Here is a 23,930-nt window from a genome sequence, read left to right as displayed (position 1 = left end):
AGTAGGATAGCAATCCTTTGGACAAGCAGAGAGAGACTTATTTTTGTATGCAGCAGAACTTTGCTCTTTTTTTTTTCCACAGTTTTTGAATCAACAAGTATTAAAAAATAATAGCAATGCAATATGCAACACTGACAGCTTATGTGGTACATGATGGACAAACCTGAGATGCAACAGAGTGAATGCTGAAATGAAGTCAATCAGTTCCTGCAAACCATGGTCAGAGACCCCTGCATTTTGGATAACAGCAACTATCCAACCAGGCCTGGATAACTCAGGTACTGCAGCCACAGAGACAGAGCTGTGCTGCCCCAGGGTGGAAGCTGCACAAGCCCCCTCCATGCTGTGCCTTCCGCCCACCTGCTTCCCGAGCACAGAGGCATAGACAGCTCTCGGACCCCTGCCAAGCTAGACATGCATCCAGAAAGACCTGCCTATTTTACGGCATTGTCTATGCAATCAGTCATTTTGCCTCCTTTGCGGAAAAACAGGAAAAACAATAATTTCAGGGGCTTGTTGTTTTTCTTGATATACAACTTCAAAGAGGATTAGGTGAGGCTAGAATGAACATCATTTGAGAAAACTTTCCCACAGTTACTGTCTAGCAAAAAAGGATTCTCGCGCATCTATTTATTATTTCTCATTACGAATCTTTCTCAACAGGGAGCTAATGGCAGCTGTGACTTGCATTTGTATGGTTTTCAACACCATTTTCAAGAACGACTCCCATACTTTCAAAACACCACACAGGTTCTCACTACGTGACTCCCTACAGCTTTAATTAATTAATGGTAGAAAAGCTGATGTGATATGATAGGTAATACACGTGATATTTGTGACCAATGACATACAGTGCATGATATAATAGGGATGCATCTCACCCAGTAGCCTGTCTCCAACAGCAGGCACTGAGGGAAGAATAAGTAAAGCACAAATACACACAGTACTTACCATTACCATTACTACTGTCCTTGTCTCTGACATTTGCAGGATTTCCTGTGCTTTCTGTGGTTTGAATAACTCTCAGTGGATCTGTCTTCCAACCACATCTCTTGGCCTCACTTCAAGGTGAGAAACCTTTTGTACACATAAAATCCGTTGGCAAGGAGATCCAGTCTTTTATTTGACTCCAGCTTCTCTGATTCATTTCAAAACTGGCTCCTACATGCATCTTTTGACAGCTTCTATTTCTTTTAAGCGAAGATATTCTGCAAAATCAACTCTCTTTTACATTCCCCATACATATCACTTTGTAGGTCTCTCTTATGCCCCACTTTTATCTCTTTCTCATACTGAATAGTTCTAGTGTACCCAGTTGTTCCTTGTACAGAAGATGCTCCAGCCTTCTGATCACCCTTTTTGCCCCCTCTAATTTATTTATTTTTTTCAGTTCTGCTAGATTTCTTTTGACATATGGGGTGCAGAAATGCATACAGTACTCATCATGAGGGAACACCTTTCCTATTCCACTTTCCAACAATGCATTGACAGGGAAAAGAATACACATACTAACCATCACTAAAAATCCATATATTACTCTCCTCCACGAAGCTGTGTACATGCAGGGAATTTGGGGACAAGCTATGACTGATGGAGTCATCAGCAAAGTGTCCCAGGCTCACAGCAAGTTGCAGCCAGAGAGAATGCAACTGGTTGAGATCTGAAAGACTCTCATAGCTTCAGGTTCCAAGCAACATAACACTTCTGAAAGTTTCAGCACATGCTCCAAAATATTTTGGATCCACACAGTCAGTACCTTGAATTTGGGGAAAGTTATTTGTATATAATCAATAAGCCCGTTAAAGCAATTGTACTGCCTCAAGGCTACAAATATCTTTGCTTTACCCTTGGGTTTGGTCTACAGCATAATAAAGCACAAATAATTGTAGTCTGTAAATACAGGGGACTGAGATTTATTTTAAAATGAGGTGACTGGCAATATTTAAGCTCAAGATTTAAAAAATTATAGAGTAAACAAACCTTATAAAAATAAAAATTTTGGCCCTGTCTCACACACAGAGGCATTGGTGACCTACTCTAAAGTCTGTTGATGAAAGCAAAAAGAAAGGAGATAGGAGATATTAGTAAGAGGAAATCCATATGAAAAGTTTCCAGCTATATGCAGTCTCCTTTGTCTGACAGTACACTACTAGAACAAGTACAGTCAGACATATTCATGAATTCTGCACAGATGCCAAATTCTCACACTATAGTCAGCTCCAGGTGGCTGAATATGTCTAAAGCTCTGAGATAGAAAACATGGTCAACAGCCTTCTTCTTCCATTACCATGCAAAACACATTTTACCTATGGCACTAAGGCACAATTTGGGTTATGCCTATGTATGCACACATTTTTTTCAATTCAGGGTTTTGTTTCAAACCTCTGTAAGACCAGAAGGGCAGTGTTTCCATAGTATAGGACAAAAGGTGGGGGCTGAATGCATTGGCGCATGACAGAAGAGCACATCACGACATTACAGGACATGAGGCCCACTAGGAGGGTTTTGAGGGCAGCAGAGAAAAGAGGGAGTGAAACTTCATTCTGCCTCACAGCGTGATGAGTGTGGTACCAGGATGAACTATTCCCATAACCACATACAGGTCTCACTGCAAAGGAACTGATTGGGTCTCACAGGAAGAGAGACTGGGAACAGAGTACACGCAGTAAGGGTGAACAAAAGAGAAGAAGCCAAGTGTGAATTTCTGTAGTAAACTAGAAATAACCACTGCTAACTACGGCCAAGCAGCACGCTACGCAATGGTTTGAGGGGGACTATGCTAGCTACTAAAATCTAAGTCCTCCACCTAAAAATATGCCCAGATCTGTAATGTGGTAGCACAGTAAAACGATCTTGATTTTATAGGTCTCCACAAAGCAAAGCAATTGTTATTCTCTTTATCTGACACAGAGGATACCACTTTCACACTTGATCAGTGTGAGTACAACCATCCTGATGCTTAAACCCACAAGTTTGTCCTCTCTTGGTTTGTCACATGCATTTCACTGAAATACACCAAGTTGCTCCCATCTTGCTGTGCAGTTGGTCTGTATTAGAGGTGCTGTCAGGGATTTGTCTGGAGCCTTGGGTCACACCGAGCTAGCATAAATAAGACACCAAAGATGGTGCTAATAGCATGCAAGAGATACAGATCCTAGATTTCCATCCTAGAAAATGAGTCAATAAAAGCTGGGTGACCATCAGCCTGAGTCTGCAGCAAGGCTCCATGTTATGCCTTTGGATACGAAGAAAGACACCTTGTCCTTCCTGCACCTATGCGTCTTTAGACTGTGTACCTAATTACAAATACATTTCAACATTTCGCCCAAGTTATATCCTTTTGACTTGAATGCGTGACTGCTACTACATAATTCATAACATGATTCTCAATAATTTTCAGTCAAGGTTCAAGCAGAAATGTGTCACACTAGGATTATATTATTTATGAGCATAATGTTGGATTTAAGCCAATGACACACCAATAAATTTTATCTCAAAGCTTGACATATTGCATGCTGTTTTCCCTGGCTCACAAACAAATAACTACGGCTGTTTCAAAATTACTTACAGTTCAGCTCAAATCAGATTTTTTTTTGTGATTAGTGCTTCTTATCTTATTTGAAAAACTGATCATATTATTTCTTTCTTTTAGATGTTGATGGGATTTTTGGTGTTCTTTTTTCTTCCTTCTTTTTACTTTGTTTTTTTTTTCCTAAAGTATCTCCTGCGCAGAGAGCAAAGCCAGGTGGTATTCTGCGAGAAAAACCTGGAACAGAATTCTGTCTGACCCTCTAAAATGCTGGACTCTTCACTCTCTTCTGAGGACAACAGATTTTTGTGTGCTGTCCAGAAGAGGCAGAGAGCTGGTACTAGCCAGCACAGGTTGTCACTGAAGGTAATCTTAATAATGTGGAATTACCCTAAATACAAGGGCAAATAATGCACCTGACATGTACTGGAAGATAAGGGGCTCTGTGAGAAATACTCGAGAATTTAGAAGCAGTTCTCTGCTAACCTCACACTTGAAATAAAAGCCTCTAGGCTTCAGCATGCAGACTTGAACTGCATTTAGGTCTCTAGAGCTGGGTGTTCATGAGTTACACGTGTCCAAGCCCCCCGTTGTGGTCGGTGGGGATCCAGGGCTCAGTATAGACAAATAAAGGCATCTGGTGGCACCTGAGATGCCTTCAGAAGCAATTCTGCACAGGACCGGCATACGAGTGGCACATATGACAACCGTCCAACCTGTGTCCTTGGAAGCAAGAAATCAAGGACAATTTACAGAAAGTGGCACTGTAAACCAAATCTGGGCAACTGTATCCTGCCTGCCCTGCTGACCAGCTTTCCAGGGGCCGTAACAGGAGCTCAGACACCTTTCTCACACACAGACACACGCATGTTACTTCTAGAGGTCTTCATCTGCAGATGGCACCCCTAAACTTAGGTACCTGATACCATTTGGGATGTCTTAGATAATTTTATCTGGCTTTCATCTGCTAGTTCAGAAGAGCACGGATCTCCTGTGAGACCTGTATCATCCTTGCCAGCCCCCTGTGGATGTCTCAAATGCCCTAGGATAAAATATTTGCAACACATTTATGCAAATGAATGAATTCCCTCTGGTCTAAGCTAGTTGTTTAGATAGCTTTTGACAGAAGGAGGCACCAACAGAGGGTGATTCATTCCTTTCTCAGACAGAAACTGTTATGAACTGACCTCCAGATGTGATATCTCTGACTAGGAAGGGATTCTTGAAGACCACTTTGGATTAGATGCCTAAAATTTATTGAGATTAATTCAAGCCTGATGAGTTCAAAGAACTGATGAGATCAATATACAGATTCCAGTTGGTTCCCCTGAGCTTCAGAAGTGTTTCTGAGCTAGTATTGCAAAAGTATGTGAAGATTTTTGTCTCAGATTTTAAGCAAGATATATAATGATATATTTTTTGAGATCACCAATAACTTCATAACGAGAGAAAAACTGAAAATCAACAAAATCACACTAAATTATCCCAGACTGAGTAACTCAATAATAAGCGGTCTGTTTTTTTTTTTTTTTTAATATAGGACCCTAATTGCTGTCTCATATCCCCAGTTCTAAAATTGTCAGTCTGTGACGGTGCCACTACAATCTGTAAAATGCACTGAATGTCACAGTATGTCTAAAATTATAAAAAACAACACAATTTCATGCCTCCAAAAACCTCCTTGTATTTTTTTTCCTCTGCTGTTGTAACTACTGACAATTAGCATCACATTTTTCATGGTTGAATAGAATAAAACATCACTATTCGATGTGTTTTATGTCATGTCAGCATGCTCTGTGCTTTATGAACAGGAATCTAAGGATAAATTCTGATTGTAAATGTGTGTGTGTGTATATCCCAGCACATAAACACACACACACATATATCTCCCACAAAGCAGCATAAATCTGATGAGGGCATCCCCTAGTCATTAACAGGATAATTTACTTCTATTTCAAACTTAAACCAACTCAGAATGATGCCAAGCATATGTTCATCCCAGTCACTGATATATCCCTATTTATCATTGGCAAGAAATTACTTCTCTGCAAGGCTTTTGCATTGCAAAAGTAATCTAGGTGCTCTCTGCTGGCTTTTTGCATAGGAAATCAAACACATTAGAGGCAATTCCTTCCACTGCAGCTCACTGAGCCTTACCCCAAAACCCATGAAAACCAACTATGGCTTTTCTACTTGGCTCAGTGGGAAAGTCCCAAAAATCTAAAACGTCTGTTTTAAGGTGAATGATGTTGACTGAAAAGCTGCATCTGATTTACTCTTTAAAACCTCCAGATCTTCGCCAATGTGCAATACACACTCTAAGTGGAAATCCACACAAAGCTAAATTCTTCATTACCTCAAGAAAGCTAAATTAAGGTAAACAAGTCCCTGATGGAAAAGGACAGATATTGTGTTTGAAGGCCACGTTACTTCTGTTTTCAGAAGCAAAGAGTCGTGGTTCTTTGAAATACAAGAATGTTATGAAGGGTTGTGCTGATCAAGGACAGTTTTCACTTTGCATTAAGGATACTTTATTGTCCCTTATTAGTGTTTATATATGTCAGGCAACATCCTTGGCAAAGACCAAGCAGACTTGTACCATTTTGTATTTATCTGGGTCTGTCTCGCATAGTGCTCTGCAATTGCAACGCACAGAGCTATCAAATCAGATCGCCGGCACTTAACGCACAAGGTAAATGATGTGCTGTAGTACAACAGAAATTGAATATTACGTTTTTATTTTCAAAGGGTTCCAGAATTATGGTCATTTCTGTGTTTATCACCTAAGAGGAAAATTTTCAATTCAAGGCTACCTGGTTAGAGCCTTAAATCCTAAACAGGGAACATTCCCTGGCAACTGCTTACAGCTGACACAACCCCTGAAGGTTTGACCAGCAAACCAGAGCACTGTACTTCGGGCAAGATTATGAGGAACAGGATGTTTAAGTGCCAGTGGCAACAAGGATGACCAGGACCAGATAGTGGAGGCAGGGAACTGGGCTCTGTTACAGTTCTCTGGAAGAGGCACTGAAAAGACCCTGGCCATAAATCAGTATCTGGAAGATAAAAAAAGGGAAATAAGCATACATTTATTTAATAAGCATACTTTGAAGGTAAGAGTAGAACCATAATTTTGCTTAGGGACACATCAGCCTCCCTTTAGACAATCCCTTTCTGTTATGCAATATCTTCACAGGTCTATTTTCTCATTCTAGAACTCCAGAAAGTTCAGCGTCCATTTTTACACTATCTTGTGAACGTGGGACAGCTTTAAAACTTCAACACTGTACAAATCCAGCCAATTAGTACACTTCCTTCACTCTTCCAAGATGTTGAAAGAGAATTAGCATAAGAAACATGAATCCCTTCTGGAAGATGTTCCCTCTGGCTCTCAATTCTTCCACAATCTGAACCTAATAACATCTGGTAATATTGCTGTAGATATTTCTCCTACAATTTGGGTCACAGCACACACACCTGTTTCAACATCATGAAGTCTTATATTCTCTTCAGATAGAGATATAATATCTTCTGACGTGTTGCATGGTTTAAAGATTTTTTCCTTTCCTGAGCAACAGAGAAAAGCTGTTTGATCTTTTCTTACCATCTAAAATAACGGTATTTCTCTTGAGGTCCAAACGTTGTTTCCTATGATTTCCTTTTCACGGTGAGAACAACAGAACTCATTATAAAACCACAGTAATTGAAAACTGAGTCAGACCAAAGGACATCCTTAACACACTTTCTTATCTGACAGCAGCTATCAGTAGCTGTTTCAGGAATGAGTAAAGAAAACTTATATAGAGTGATCATGAATAAATACATCTTAAATACATCACCCCACCTCCGAGTGATCAGCAAAATAAATAATGAATACTGTTGTCTGTTATTATATTTATCTGCTGATAATAACCTCATTGAATTTCATGATCAATTTTTTAAAGCAGAACACACACACAAAATATTCCTTTACTGGTCAAGATTTCCCAAATACCCATCAGATCTAGAGAGCATGAAAATTTGAACCTAGATTATTCCCTTCACTGAGGTTATAGAAACTATGAAAATAGTTTGTGCAAATGAATGACAATAAATAGTTAATCACAGGTTTAAAGTAGCTCCCTTAAGTCTGAAGACCCAATACAAAGATCCAATTCTGCTCTGATCTTTCAGAAATCTTGCAATTATGGGACCATGTAATGGCTTACACCAGAGAATTCTCCGCAATGGTTGCCAAGTACGTCTTCGGGATTTAATTAAAAAGTCCTATGACTTTCAGCTGAAAGGAGTAGCCAAAACATTCTGGACTGTCTGAACAAGAGAAACACATCAATAAGAAATGGAAATGATTTTCCCTCAGTTGAACAGTTGTCCTGGTGAAACCTTTGTTGGGAGAGGCTGAACCATCCAAGAGCAGGTCCCGTGTGCGGAGCTCAGCTCCCCAGCAGCCTGAGCCGTGTCGGGGCTGGACGGTGCAGTGCTGCAGAGGCAGCTGAAGAGGCCACATGTGGAGGCTGAGAAAGGACAACCTTGGGGTAATGCTATTTTAGTTTTCAAATAACCTTTGGAAGCAGTGGGAATGCATAGGGTTCATCTGAATCTCAATAGGTCATAAAAACTCAGGCAAAATACAACAATAATACGGCTACACAGAATTACTGGAACATGCTGCTGTCTATTAAGTGCAGAGCAGAAGGTGAACAAGCTTGGATCTGTCTGCCAATTCCGAAATGTCTGTAATTAAATCTGATCAGTTACTTAACATCCTACTTCTGTCTATATTTTGTTTACATCAAGAAACCAATTACCCCATTATTAGCCAGTACATGTCAAGCAAATACAACATAACATAGTCCTGTATTTAAAAAGTGAAATAACTACAAATCTGAACTATTGCCAGGTTTTAGTAAAGGTAAGTAAGAGTCCTTCTATGATGTACACACAATGCTTCATTTTATGTGATACATGATGTAAAGCACAGGGAATATGTAGTTGGTCTGTGATAAACTAGAGTCTTGCAATAGCAGCAGCTGTTTCAGAAAAATACACACTTAAAAGTCAGAAACTCTGCCCAGAAATGTTGCTCAGTATAATACAGCAGTGCATTTAAATGTGTGTAAAATATCAATTCAATGGCACTGATGGAAGTATTCATTCATTGAAAGCATATGTTCCGCAGCTTTGAAGCACTTTTATCATTTGCATACACCTCCATCCAAAACTTGATTGTAGACTTTAAATTACTTGTTTTCCAAACATTATCAATTCCCTAATCTATGTTCAGGTTTTCTCTTTTTGTTTTTTGTTTTTTTTTGGTCAAAAACAGTCACTATAGGCAAAATATTTTTATCTGAAAATATCTGTGGCCATAAAAATGATAGGAAAAAAATCTTTACAGGCATTTATTGAATCTCTTCTATTTTACCACCTAAAACTCAAACACCTAATACCCAGCATTATGTCAGCTGAAGTTGGGAATACGCCCCCCTCTTTACTTTAAGGGACAAAATGATTTTGATATAGAATTCTACAGTGTTTTCAGTGAGACCTTGTGCAGTGTCTACGCACCTCTTGTGCTTTTAGTGCTTCATTACTACCTGGAATCTGGATTAAGAGGTCACTGGATGGTTAGCCTTAAAACATTTCCATTAAAGAGTCACCCTCACCCTTGAAATCTAGCTTTTTCACCATTGTAGAAACAAGGACACATTTCTTTATTCTAATGGACAATAGGCATATCTTAGGCAGCTGAGTGATGCTAAACAGACAACCCGAGAATCTCAAGATCATTTAAATAGTCTGTTGAAAACTGTGAGGTTCTGTTATAAATGGGAAAGCTGCAGGAACAATTACCCGTGTACGTTCATCCTGTACCTTGATCAAAACATGAAGTCATATCATAAAGCAAATAATATAGCATTACTAAGAGCATCTCTAAGGAGGTTTTGCAGAAGATGGAGCTATATAAAGCAATCTAACTGCATTTTGCTAGCAGGTAAAAGGATTAGTGTTTACAACCCAGTATTACATTTTATATTGTATTTTTAGTGGTGAATCTGAAACTATCCAAGCAGTAGGAATATTCACTGCAAGTAGTGAGGATAATCATATGGTTATTTACTATCTTGCAGCTTTTCCAGACATTTTTAAGGAAGAATGATTACTTCTTAGTAACTACTGCTCTTATGATAAAATCATAAGATTATTTACCATCTTTCAGCTTTTCTAGATATTTTTATGGAAGAGGGATTACTTCTCAGTGACTACTGCTTTTTGAGACTTGTCCCTGTGCAGTCAGAATTAAAGGATTAAAGGAAGAGATCTCACAGAAGAGATTTAAGAAGCACTCTCTTGCTAAGGTAGAGTCAGAGACACTACTCCTACAAATAACTCGCTCAGTTTTTTCCTCCTAGCTACAGAGTCCTAAAATATAAAAAACTTGCTGTTAAGGGGAATAAAATGGATGGATAGGATGAGTAACAATCTGAGAAGAAGAATTACTCACGCAATATTTTTCTTTGAGTACTTCTTTTCATCCCCATTCATGTGGGGCCAGCAAGCACTGCCTCCTTGGAGGTAGCAAAAATGAATTGTAGCATCATTTATCAGAATGTGATGCCAATGCCAACAAATGACAACAATTATCATCAGAGTCATGTTTGTATACTAGTATATTTCAGGTCTAATAGTAAACCTAAGAACATGTAGGTTTTCCATTTATTCACAGCACAGATGGCAGCAGCATGAGTTTTCAGCACCTATCCCAACATTTGCAATCACACTCTTGTGGAAAATGTAGGGCAATTTAAAAATGATATAAGTTATCAGGCTTGATAGGAATATAAGAGACTTCTTCAGGAATGATTACAGCCAGGGTGTTTAATAAGATTTTGAGCTCTTCCAATGAAATTCTGTAGGTAGGATATTAATTTCTATGAAAATGTACAAACTATGTACAATCAACCGTCATACAATCAATAGCAGCACTCATGCCAACAACCCGCACAAACACTGGGAAATTGATCTAAGCATCACAAAGGAGATAAAGGAGGAGCTCTAACAATATAAATAGTGAGGACTATATCAACATCAGACTGCACCAGAACTCCCTGACCCTGCCTGCTATAAGAAATTATTCAGAGGACAATCTCTACATCCATCTTAACCTTAGAACTCAAAAGGTAACTTAAAATCCTTTTTCCATTAGTTCGAACAAAACTATCAAACAATCTGTCATTCCACCATTCCAAGAATTTTTTGATGTTCCCCAAATCCACAGACAAGGGAATACTGGCAGGAAGACAATATTGAATTAGCGGAACGTTGAAGAGAACTTCAGGAAGTCATATTGATAACTGAATGGCAATACCCACAAACCATTTCTCCTCTTTAACCATGGTAACTACAGCAACATTAGCACTACAGAGAATTTAATGTTTACTGTGATATTTTGCAATAATCGAATGAAAAGATAATTTTGGGGTGATAAATTAGTGCCTATGGCTAACTTAGCCCTTTGAATTCCACACAGGATTGCTAAATATTTCAGATGTGAATACACCTCTGTTATTTGAATGTAGATTAAGATCATCAATTCATTCCAGACAGATACGTAAACTGTTATTATATATGAACTTTCAGACACTGCACAGGTTTTTTGAAATACTTACACAGGGTCTTTTCTTTTTCTACATTAGACCAGATAGATCACTATTGCCTAACTCAGTGACTGAGAAAACATCATACTGACATAAGCTTCTTTCTCCTGCAAAATACAGATTCATAACCTTTAACACAGTACGGATGATCAGGTTATCTAAGGTTATGTTCTGTTTCATGTAGGGAAGATAATTTATACTACTCTTCCATTTATAGAGATGAATAATGTGTTTTCTACTGATGTATAACCTCAGGAAGCAACTGGGGCGAATGGGGTGCCTGATAAGTGTTTAGGTCCATTTTGGGTGCCCAAGGACTTCCAAGTTATCACACGACAGAACTATAGGAGACCTCCATCCGCCTGGTCTGGCAGCTGGCAGCCTAGTGATGCCAAACCATCTGAAGCCCGTGGCTAGGCACCCAGCTAAATCTCCCAGTCCTTGTCTGAAGACAGGATGATATGCAGATTCTCTTGGTTCCTATGATGGTTTGCTTCAGCGTTTCACCTTTTAGTTGCTGTTATTAATAAATTTTACCTAATTACTCAATAGAATGTGAAATATAATTTAGTATCTCTCTTGGAAACACTGCATATGGGTGTAAAATTGCCTGTTAAATTCCAACTCACTATACCCCTGATTACATATTTAAAGGCTGCCTTTATTCTTTTTGTTATATCATATTGGACATTTATATAGCATTGCTTCTCAGAATAACTCCTTCCATAGCTACATCCTCCATTTTTATGTATATCTTCCAGTTTTTCTTATACATCGTGTGTGACAATATTTATATTTATTTTATTAGAATAGACCCAGGTCAAAAATAGTGTTGACTGCTTTATATACCTGCCCGGTACTTAACATAATTCATAACTCAATCAGACTAGATGATATAGCAAGTGTATCAAGTAGTATCAAGACTTACTACAACATCACAGATAGATAAATATTTAAGAGGATATAATAAATTTTCTAAGGCACTTTTGTACCATCCTGTAGAAACTAACAGAGAATTATGTCTTTTCTAAACAACCTATTCTTATAGCTTAAAACAGGTTTAGGAAATTTTTCATTCTCTACCACAGTAAGTTTTAAGAATAATTGTCACAGGAATCCACTTTTTTCTTCCCAGGTAAATTCCATAGGCTCGCCCTTAAGGACTAAGATTAGCACATTCTGAAATGACAGCTCTGACTATTTCCAGATTTGCATGAAGTCCATATCTTGGCAAAAAAAAGCTAGTGGTTCTGACTTATTTTAGGATGTCTGTTTCTTCCAGAAGTAATTCCTCATTTCTCCAGAGAAATACTTTTTTCAAGTTTTACAAAAGGGCTCAAAGAATTACATATTCATGCAAAATAGCACAAATACAATGAAATTAAACATCTTCTCATTTACAACTGTACACTTTTCCAGCTCTGTTGTCACTCAGTAGGAAGTCTATGGGATTATTCACAAAGTACACAACAGCAGGCTTGGTTTGGTAACATGTAAATGGTAACAACTCTGCAAGTACAGTAGATAAAGCTTTCTACCCAACAGTATGACTTAAGGTCTGGAGAGTCAACACCTTCAGTGTTGTTTAAACTAATGAAAAATCTTACAGAACTTAACATACATAAAAACCTACTATTTGGGAGTTTGTATGATAAAAAATAAGAAACTAAATATTCTGTTTGTATAACTCAGCAAAATACTTTCAGTGTACTCCTTCTGGGGCATGGACATCTCCCAAGATGATCAGTGGCTCTAGCTAATTGTAGTGATTAGAACATGGCAATAGCAGCCCTGATTCTGAACTCAGGCTGAAAATAATAAATTTAGCATGCAGTAAAACTATACAGCTTAAAGCTTTTATGCTAAAGTCGACGTCTTACCAAATATAGCCATCTGTGTTCCCTCTGGGAAAGGTTCTACCATTCTGTTTCCATTGACATGATGTTTATCTAGAAGAAAAGAAAAAAAGTCAAAATGTAATAGAATATATACTTTGCATGAAAACACAACTGTTTTTACTTACAATTCTGTTGAAACCTGAAGTCTGTTTTGTCAAAGCTCACCTGCACAATTCACTAATATCTGGGACTTCATAGTCTTTGAGCTTATTTCTCAAAAGTACAGCTCTCCACAGATCCCAGGACATAAACCAGAGTTGCACTTCAATTTTGTGGTTAGGACAAGTCAGCTGATACTAAGGTAACACATGCACATAGAGCATTATCCAGTAGCTACGACTGCCACAGGTGTAGCAGTCATTGTGCAAGCAGACAAAGCAGGGAAATGACAGTTGTCTGTTGCTGCTAGGACATGCTTGTATTCAGCATGACACTTTTTGATGTGATTATGCATGAACTACCTGTATTTTCCACCCTGGTGCAGTGGGGTGACATTGGCTGGCTGACAGGCACCCACCCAGCCGCTCACTCATGCTCCCTCCTTAACAGCAGAAAACTCTTAATAGGATGATAATAGATGAAGTCAGGGAGATCACTTATCAGACACTGTCACAAGCAAAACTGGCTCCACTTGGGGAAAATGAATTTATTGCCAACCAAAGTAGGTTTAGATAGTGAGAAGACGCACAAACAGATTAAAACAACAGCACCCACTTACCCTCGCCTCATCCCAGGCTTGATTTTGCTCCTTCATTCCCAACCCTCACCTTGGGTTCATGGGGCTGTTTCTGACATTTTTCCCCTCATGACCATGCCATGTTTTGCCCTGTCTTATATACAAGTTCACAGGGGAGCCACCAGCTTCACTGACAAGCTTGGTTGGGCCAATGGAGCCGGCTGCAACCGTCTGAAACCGACTGGAACCAACTGGAACCAGCTGGAACTGACTGGAACTGGCTGGAACTGACTGGAACCAGCTGGAACTAGCTGGAACTGACTGGAACCAACTGGAACCAGCTGGAACTGACTGGAACCAGCTAGAACTGACTGGAACTAACTTGAACTGACTGGAACCAGCTGTGTCCAGCACTGGGTAGGCCCAGCCTCTTCTAACAGAGGCCACCTCTGCAACAACTGTGCTACCAAAACCTGGACCTTTACACCCAATTCGACCAGAAATCTGCTACCTAAATTGAACATTTAGGTGCCATATTGTAATGCTTCATCCACTGTGACAGACCACACAGAGTTATTCCTGTACAGTAGTCACACATTGGACACTTAAATTACTGCTGTCATTGAAAACCACAGTTACAGATCAAACATAACTGCTTTTCCATTACCAAAGCTTAATCAAGAAGGGGAGAGGAACATGAATTGCGCACAAAAACGCATCATGCAATGGTCCTCAGTGTGTTGGGGTCAGCACCTCCAGCACCTTCCTGCAGTGCAGATGCCCTTCACACAGGACACTTCCTCTACACTCTGGCCAAATTCCTTCTAGTTTTCTTAGAAAACATGATGCATGACACAAAATTAACAAAACTGCATCTGCTATTTTCACTGAATCTGAAAACCTGATCCATTTGAGGTTTAGTTCAATTAAATTATACTTTTCCAGCCACACTGGCTACCTACTGTCAGGCGGAAGGACATTTTCTACACAGGGCTTTGGGAAACCTTCTGGGCTGTGGAAGCAGGCAGATGTCTATATCAAGCTGCAGTTTAAGTTATACATCCCTGTACTGGTATACAAGGGAAGGGCATAAGACAGAACTCCTCCTATATGGAGTATTTGCATAAAATAAAGACTGAGATGTCCAATCATACAATGCATGAAGGAAAGTGCAATATTCTGGCATTGCTGGTGCTCACAGTGGTGGTTGCTAAACAAGAAAACAGTAGAAGCCCACTTTGCTCTCTTTGCAACAAGACGGCTCACAGGGGCTAAAAACTCGGTTTCCAAACTTCTAAATAACTTATTGCTGACATCCCAATGTACTTCTCTTTCATCCCAATGTATTTTCCTCAGCATAAAGAAAATTCTACTCCTTGTGATAACATAGGCTTATCATTACTGTAGAATCAAGGCTGTATGCAGAACTTGGAAAAGAGGTCTCCAAGCCCTAAGTAAAATAAAATATACAGATCCACAACAGAATATTCCTAATCCTTTTCACTAGCATCCTCACATTCATTTCCTGATCACACTCTTCTAAGAGTCACTGTCAACAGTGGTGGAAATGATTAAAAAAATCGCCCGAACTGAAAATACAGGTTTCTGTCCACAGAATACTTTCCAGGGAGAAAGCCAAGAGATTTTCTCAGTATATGCATTATTTTTCTTCCTTTAGTACAGAACCTGGTGGGGAATAAAGCAGGTCAAAATGAGAACACAGGACTGCCTTACAAATTCCCTGAAAGCAATATTTTTCATTAGCAGGGAGGCATAACACAGTTCTAATCCCAGCTGGCATCAAACATTTATCAACAGAGAGCGAGGGGGGGAGGCAGAGTTATCTGGAATGGGAGCAAGAGGTCCCATGAACTCAATTGTTTGCATTTATGAAGATTGAATGCCCTGTGCCACACAAGTCAAGAGAGGGGCTTCAGGAAGGAAATTGTTGGGAGGTTCCAAAGTGGGAGTAATATGGCCAGTGCCGCACAAGGTTTCAACCTCGTTAGCTATAGCTTGTATTACCAACATGATCTATAGCCATCTGAGATGAGCGAACAGTCAGAAAAATTATGAAACATCATGCAAGATCAAATAAACTAACCCTGCGCTAGTCTTGATAGCTGCCTTCATTTAAGAAGTGAATGACATACATGATGTACGAAGTAGTTACCATTTCAAATGGTGAGGCTTTCAATATATTAAAATTAGTATTAAACTTTTAGAGGCTAGTAGGGTTTGAAAGAAAATCATATTTTCAGAGTTATCAAGTCATCCTCTAATGCTTTCATACTTTTGTTTCAAAGATCTTAGCTGGATAAAATAATTAATTTTCCTGTCATTTATATTTGGTTTACATTTTCTCCAGTATTCCCTGCCTTCTGCCTAGATACAGTAAATAGTAAAAAAAAAAAAAAAAAAAAAAATTTACAAGGGTGTTCACAAAACATACATTTTATCTTACAAAGAAAGAAATAACTTATAAGTATAAAGAGCCTCTCAAAAAAGCACAGCATTCAAACAATGTTGTAGGCTTGTTGTTTGTTCGTTTGTTTTTTATGTAACAGTTTTTCTTGTAAAAATAATTAGCTTTAATTCTCCCCTATGAGTTGGATTGAGGAGCTCCAGAAAATCAGCAATACCTTGGCCTGATAGAACAAAAAAAAAAGATTAGACAAGCTTTCCGTAACTTGCCAACAGAAACAATATATGGCTCCAAGTCATTTTCATTCCAGAAACAAGGGCTTATAATATGTAAGACAAAAACTACTTTTACAGAAACGTTGAATGACTATCAGTGAACACTGAACTGGCTACAAGAAGTTAACTGCAGCTTCCCAGTGTTGAAAACAACATCTTACCCTAATATTGTCAGTATTTGTCAGGGTTAATGCTTCGGTGGACTACAACATTATCCAGGCCCTTGGAAAAGTAGAGCTGGGAGGACACGGTTGTCTTTAAATCATCTTCTTGATCCTCTTGGCCCTTACAGCTTCAACAGAAAGCCAATTGGTAAGGAATAACTTTTTCTTTCTATGTTATTGATATTTAGGCTGTCAGCATTTTTGTGAACATCACTTCACAACCAAACAACGTGGGACTTCCTCTCAGAACTGCCAAATGCTGCTCCAGCCTCAACTGCAAGAATTCTCTTTACCATTTTTCAAACTAAGCCTGAGAGATATCTGAAACTCTGTTCCCTGCTGAACAGAAATAGCATGCACTGAAAGCAACAAATATCCTGGAGGTCTTGACATTCAACTTTAGCTTTAGGCAAAATCTACTTTAGATGTACAAAGTGCTGGGCCCTTTCTCCTTAGATGCTCTGGATTTTTATAGAAATAATCCTTAGACTCCTCTCCCTCTATCTGAGAAACAGCATAATATATGGAAAAATAATCAAAAGTAGTTCTGTAGAATAATCAAAAGTTGCTCAGGTCTTTAGCATTTCTTTAGCATTATTCAGTCTTCGAACAGTTTCTAAAATAGTCCTACAACTGTCCTTTGCTAAAGATTGACTGAATTCAAGTAAAGTTCTATCCGCACAGGTTAAATTCATGGATTAGGCTATATCTGCACTAGTAAAATAAGTCATATTTAGAAACTATTTGAGAGAGTGCTAATTAGCCTAGCCGAAATCACATTAGACCCTATCTTAGCAATCTACCAGCGCAGACAATCAAGTTCCAGTGCCTAGACCTGTTCTCTAGCACATTTTAATTTGTTAGTATACACTTCATTTATCTTCACAGTTCCATGTACGTCAATGGTATCTCAATAGTAATACATAAATTTAACAACAGAAGATGTTCAAATGAGAAACTTCTATAAAAATATTTCCTTGCAGACCAGCATGACGTGGGCTCTAAGCAGATGTACTCTTCTGCTAGTACATATAAGCCCAGAGGAAAATCAAAGCTCCATTAAGTAAAAACTCTCTGCTTTTAAGTTACATTCCTAATAAAGTAATTGCCACAGCATTTATAGCATGTATCAGACCTTTAACAGAATAGGACTAGTAATTACTAGAGAATTAAGTTTATGCTTTTTTCTTAAATATGCAAAACTAAAGCACCAGTCTACTGCAGAGCAGACAGGCACTCATAGGCAAAATCCTCTCTCACAGCAATACAGATGAAATTAAAGTTACACCAAGAATGAAATTAGCAGTGCAGAATGTCTATGGAGGGCATTTTGCGTAACCAAAGATATCTGAGAGGAACCCTAGGTTAAGATAACAGATGTCATTAAAGAAGATGAGTTCTCTACTTGTGGACCCAAATGAAGCAGCCTTAAAGAGATTTGGCTTTCACAGAATGCTGATCCAGCACTGAGTGAAAATGAGAAATTTTCTGCTCTCAAAACATTCGATCTCAAGCAATCATAACAGAGATTTAAAAACATTTTTTTCCTTAAGAGATTCATTTGTTCTTCATATTTATCTTCTGGTTTTTAAGCCATTAGGGAATATTTAGACTACATACCCACACTTGTTTTATCAGAGTGGCCAGAAAGTTATTATTTTTAAATGAAAACTGAGATTCTCACATAATCAAATTAATCCAGGAATAGGGGTCATATTTATACACAAGGACTGTTAATTTTCCGTGGTAAGCACTGCCAGGAATTGAATTGAAAATAGCTGATTAACCAATTACCACGAGCCTCCTCCATCCCTACCAGCTTTTCTGGGCTAGGACTTGGAACACAGCTACGCCACCCGTTCAGCACAAGCACAATGGGTGCGTGGGGAGACGAGGAGGAAAAGGGATAAGCAGTGATGAGGTGAAGGAGGCTGCTTGAACGACTCCTCTCCCCCATCTGTTTTGCCTTAGACACTTTTTCCTACACTTCCCTTCACACCACTGCCATGGAGGTCCTTTCTGCACTGGCTACACCAAACACCCACTTGGCTGTCTTCGTGGCAATGAGGTCAGTGAGGACCTGGAAATTTCTGACAGATGACAGAAGCAGCAGGTCAGGGGGTACAAGAAGTTTATAAAGCAGTTATAAAAATAGCTAAGTGGTTAGCATTTGCAAAAGTGGTCTGTAAGTCACAATATATATCATAAGAGTTTCAAGGTGGGCACCAAAGAAACATAAAAGCACTGCTCACTTTACGAAGTGTTAGCTGAACATGGCATGCACATCAAATATTTAGTACAGTTGCCATATTCATTTTAAGCAAAAGTTTAGAGGCAATAAAGGGGCATAAAACTTAGAGCCAGGCCTGTGTGAAGAAAAAAAAAAATGCTTTCACCTAAATAAAGAGGGGTGAAGAAATACGTTCAGCACTGAATAAGCAAGTTATTTAAATGCCTTCTTCTAAATTTTGGCTGTGAGAGGAGTATGTCATCCATAGTCACAACTCCACCTCTCTCCAGCACAGTAATGAAAAGTAGGATGACAGACACCACTTGAAATCTCTGCTCATAATATGGAGACAGACTGATGGCATTTCACTGTGACCTGTAGCTGGTATGTTCTTTTATTTGAAAATTCATTGAATGCCCAAGTTTAATTTCAGTGTCTGAGTTTGTACGCTCCAGAAAGACCACAGTAAAATGAATGCTGCAATGAGAAGATATCAGATTCATTGCTCCTGTGATGGCTGAGAAAGCTTTACTGCTTTAGGAGAAGACAGAATTATCAGCAGTCTGAAAGCTGACACAACAACAAATCTAGCCCACAGCACAAGTGAACTGCTTTGTGAGAAGTAAGACATTCAGAAAAAGCTCCTCGTGGCATGATTGGTAACCCACTGAGAGATACATGGGCTATCAGGCCTGTTCATCCCCTACTGCTTTTTCATATAACACTTTTTACTGCTGTGCACCATCAATATACAGTACATAATTGAAGGCCAGTGGGTTTCTTTTCAGTCTTGTAAACAAGAAATTATCTAATTTTTATTTCCAGTGAAAGTCTGAAAAAATGGTGGAGGTCTGGCAGTGCTCTACTGCCATTTAACATCTAATGAGTAAAATGGTAAATGTTACCAAAGACAAGAAATCCTAAGTGAAAGAAGACTAAGTAGTAGCAATAAGGAATTCACTGCCCATGAGTAAACATTTTAAAACAGGTTATACATGAAAACACAGTTCAGAGGAAGCAAAGTTAGCCTCACTTACCATTTTTTTCCAAACAAATTATTTTCTTTGCAATATTTTCTAATGAACTAGATACCTGTTCATTGTTTTAGTCCCCTCCTTTACAGTAATTATATTGAATTCTATAGGCAGAACTTAGTTATTAGAAGTGAACTAACTCTACTAAAATGTACACGTCCCTTACGCCACATGGCTTTTTGAATTAAAATACAGTAACAAATGTGTTATTCACATTTTCAAGCTTAATACTTATTCAGTATCTTTAAAACAGAACTCCATTTCATGTACATTTTCATGTTATCTGATGAGAGTTTCATTGCACTTTACTCATCTGGCTTGGAAATGTGCCTAAAATGAGGTATCTGAATAAATTCCCTGATTTCACAAACTTCTGGACTTTCAGAATTTCTATTACTTTCACTGAAAACCACAACTGGACAGCACTTTTTAAAAACAGATTATTCATCTATATACCTAAATATGAACTCCGAAGCCTGACTTTTTAAACCTAAGAAGTTTTTTTTTGTTGTTGGTTTTTTTTTAACTGTACTTTACTGCTGTTAAATCTTTTAACAGTAATTGTTAAATCTTTTTAAATTGCTAAATCTCTGATAAATCTTTTAACAATTGATTCATCTCATTTGAAGTCAATCTGACTAAATTCTGGTTTGAAAGCCCGGTTGTCACAGAGCCAGAGTCTTTCTTTTTTTGTTCTATCATTCTCAGTAGTCATGGCTGATAGCTTGATCAAAATAGTTATTTGGATTACTCTGTCAGTTATTCTAGGAGTAAGCTTGATAGCTCTTACAGACAAAAGCATAAATGCAAAACTTCTCACCATCTGCTTATTTCATTATCCAGAAGATATTTCCTTTAAAAAGGTCTTAGTTCTCCTATATGGTATCTGATGTATATGCCAAGAGGAGTTATGCGTGTGCTATGTATTGAAATATGTCATATATGAGGATTTTATAAATTATACAAGGATAATATTTTTTCTGTCATTAATATTGAACCAGCTCCTTACTTCTTCAGACAGAGGAGAAATCTTTCATCTTATTTATATCCTTCCCCTCTCCCGAGATCTCCTGGATATCAGAAAATGCCTTTGAGATGGTTTCACAATGATCGGGAAAGGACAGAGGGAAGTCTGACTGGGAAAGAGAAAGATTGTAGGTAGTGCTGCTGAAGGAATAGGAATTATCTACTAAATCCCTCCATTTCCAACACATGCTAAGAAAAAAAAAAAAAAACATTCATCCTTGTCCCTGAAGGTGGAGCCTCTTTTCATCATTTTAGGAATTTCAAAAAGCTACTCAATGGAAAACTCCATGCAAGCACAGCTTCACCTTCACCGGGGGCATGCTCTTAGTGGACTGAAGTGAGGCACACGAGGGAGAGGACTGCTCTACCTCCGGCCTCTGCAGAGCTAATAGTGATATCAGTTGTGTGATTTATGGCAGAATTTTGTCCATAAATTCTTCATAGCTGGTGATGAAATAGAAGCTCTTCTTTATTTTCAGGTCTAGTTCAATGAGCAGAACTGTCAGTTCTGCAAGCTCCCGTGTAATAAGAAAATCTAATGTCATATCAGATGAATTCCCAAGTGCTGTGTTTCAAATCACTTTGCCTCCCAAAGGATATTTTCAGCACGGGGACATTGCTGCCTGAATCCAGCCATTTAAGTTTCCAAATCTGACAAGTCATTTTGGTTCTCAGCACTGGCAGAGAGATGGCATACATGATCTACTGGGTTTCTTTCACCTCTCATTTCTGTAGTTCCATCATCCTCCATCAGTCAGGAGAGATCAGCTGTCAACTCACTAGCAATTAAAAAGAGAGGTCAGCCACGTAACAGTAATTCACTGCCTACAACTACTTGTAGTAGTGCATTATTGTTCACACTCGTGGTTCACAACTATTACGAAAAAAGCATGATAACGTTTAATGAAAAGTGTTAGATTACAAATTTTGTTGGAGAATAAATAAGTGTTCACTTATTAAAATCAGTCGTGAAAGGAAGAATGGTAGCTGAAAATAGTTTTGAAACATATTCTGGGGATGATGTCTCACAATGTGACATGCTGTGTTCTGCTGCATCCATTCTATCAAACAGATTATTACACGCAAACTGATTGATGCTACAAAATGTGATGTGTCCTAGCACAGTGTGTCAGTTCTGAACCCAAAACACATGGACTCCTCAAAACACATAGGTTCTTTTTAATGAACAAAGGCAAGATTATCACACACTGATTTTGTTTTGCATTTCTTACTGGGAAAAGTACCAACAGGAAATGACAGGAAAATAACTTTCTGAAAATGAAAATGAATTCATTTCTTAGAAGAGGGCAGCGGAGGTACAGAGGGGGAGAAACAGCGATTTTGAAATTTCCAATCTACTGGGGTTTGCAGATTAGTGGCTGAACAGCTGCGCCCGTAGCTGTGTGACTGTGCTAATAGGAAGCAGTATGTCATGCGGCTATGGACCACAAGGGAAGCCGACGGCGCGGCATGAAAGGGTAGAAGGGCTGCGGGGTCATCGGGGATCGCATCTGTGACAGGGAAGATAGGCTGTAGGAAGATGGGTAGGGCAATGGGAAAAGCCAGCTGTAGGAACCTGCATAAGACCAGAGAGAGAGCAGATGTAAATACGTACGTAGCAGCTGGGGCAGGGGGCGGTGGGGTGTGCGAGTGAAATGTAAGGATATAGAGGGTGTATGGCCAGAGGAAAGTACCCTACAGACTGCAATAAACGCCTTCCTGCTTTCAAGAAGACAAAGCCATGTACTATTACATGACTTTCAAACACATAATATCTGATACCACATATCCTAATTGTACCTACATGTGCTGCTTGACGCATTTTCTGAGTGTGTAGACCAGATGTTTAACCTTTGAGGTTTTGGGTAGATACATTAAGGTTGAATTAAATGTGCTCCAACTGGGATTCATGCCTCTTCGTTTAGTCATCTATAATGGTTATCTACATCTGAGCATTCAGCCTTGGATCTTTCTGTTCTCCGGATAGAAACAGCTACTTCTGCTGTGATTCATCTGACAAATTTTGGATGTTTTCTTCAGGATAAAATGAATCATATTTAAAAGTGTCAATTTCTCAGTGCCAATTAAAAGGAAACCAGTGACCAACTCAGATGAATTCCACCTATATCACCTGCAGTATTATCACTGAGATTTATGATCCAGGCAGTGGGAGGATTAAGCCTGTGTATACATACATATTCATCAAAGCAGGGCCTTGACACCAATGGAGATTCTGGGTTATAAACTAGAATCAATAAAACAGACAAATATATATAAACCAGACAAATGTTAACAGTAAAGCATTTGATCAAAATAGCAGAGGAAATGATAGCAGAGGAAAATGAACCTATCTACAAGAGTTGCTAGATGGTACTCCGCTATCACATGCACATGTAAATCTTTTGTTTAGGTTCGATTATCTCCCTACTTTGTTCCCTAAAATTTGCTTTCTTTGCAACTTGACAAATGCAATATATTCTTCTCTGGAAGACTACAACTCCCCAAAGAACATTGCTGCAAAGAGTCCATCAGTTCAAATGACACTCTCATTGTCAAATCCCTTCTCCACCGCACCAAGCAGAAGTCACTTATCTACTTGCGAGGTCCTCAGTGGGGCCACGAGGTCCAACCATCTCTCATGGTCCAGCTGCATGTCTCACTCCACCTGTGATCACGCAGCGATGCCAGCCAGCACACTTGATGTGAACAAGTTTCCTCGTGATTTCTCTGGTACCTCTCTGTGTATTAGGGAGGAGCTCCTGATAAACAAAGCCTCAGCTACCTCCTTATCTCCTTCAAATCCTTCCCCTCCTTTCCTGACCTACAGAGATTTCAGCTGCCAGCTCTGTATGGTAACCCAAATAAAAATAATTAAATAAGTACTGCATTCACTGTGTGTGACTTAGTGCACGGCTGGTAAGTAACTGGGATTGATAATTATCCCCTTCTACACAAGGACAGGTCGGCATGCCATTATAAGGGAGAATATAGCAGCACACTATCTTTTCTTCACTC

At 38.9% G+C, this 23,930-nt stretch overlaps 1 protein-coding gene across 2 annotated transcripts in view; it reads right to left on the bottom strand.

The window, feature by feature from the left end:
- The window catches only part of MSRA (methionine sulfoxide reductase A), a 278,841-nt gene that overhangs the window by 161,942 nt on the left and 92,969 nt on the right, over positions 1-23,930 (bottom strand). For both annotated transcript variants that reach the window (XM_035563709.2, XM_035563708.2), the window contains one exon: positions 13,068-13,136. In XM_035563709.2, the coding sequence (XP_035419602.1) occupies positions 13,068-13,136 (69 nt within the window). The remainder of the gene's footprint in view (positions 1-13,067; positions 13,137-23,930) is intronic.

The sequence above is a fragment of the Cygnus atratus genome, chromosome 3 (genome assembly GCF_013377495.2).
Source record: "Cygnus atratus isolate AKBS03 ecotype Queensland, Australia chromosome 3, CAtr_DNAZoo_HiC_assembly, whole genome shotgun sequence".
Lineage (NCBI taxonomy): Eukaryota > Metazoa > Chordata > Aves > Anseriformes > Anatidae > Cygnus > Cygnus atratus.
This window is presented reverse-complemented; position numbering and strand designations above follow the sequence as displayed.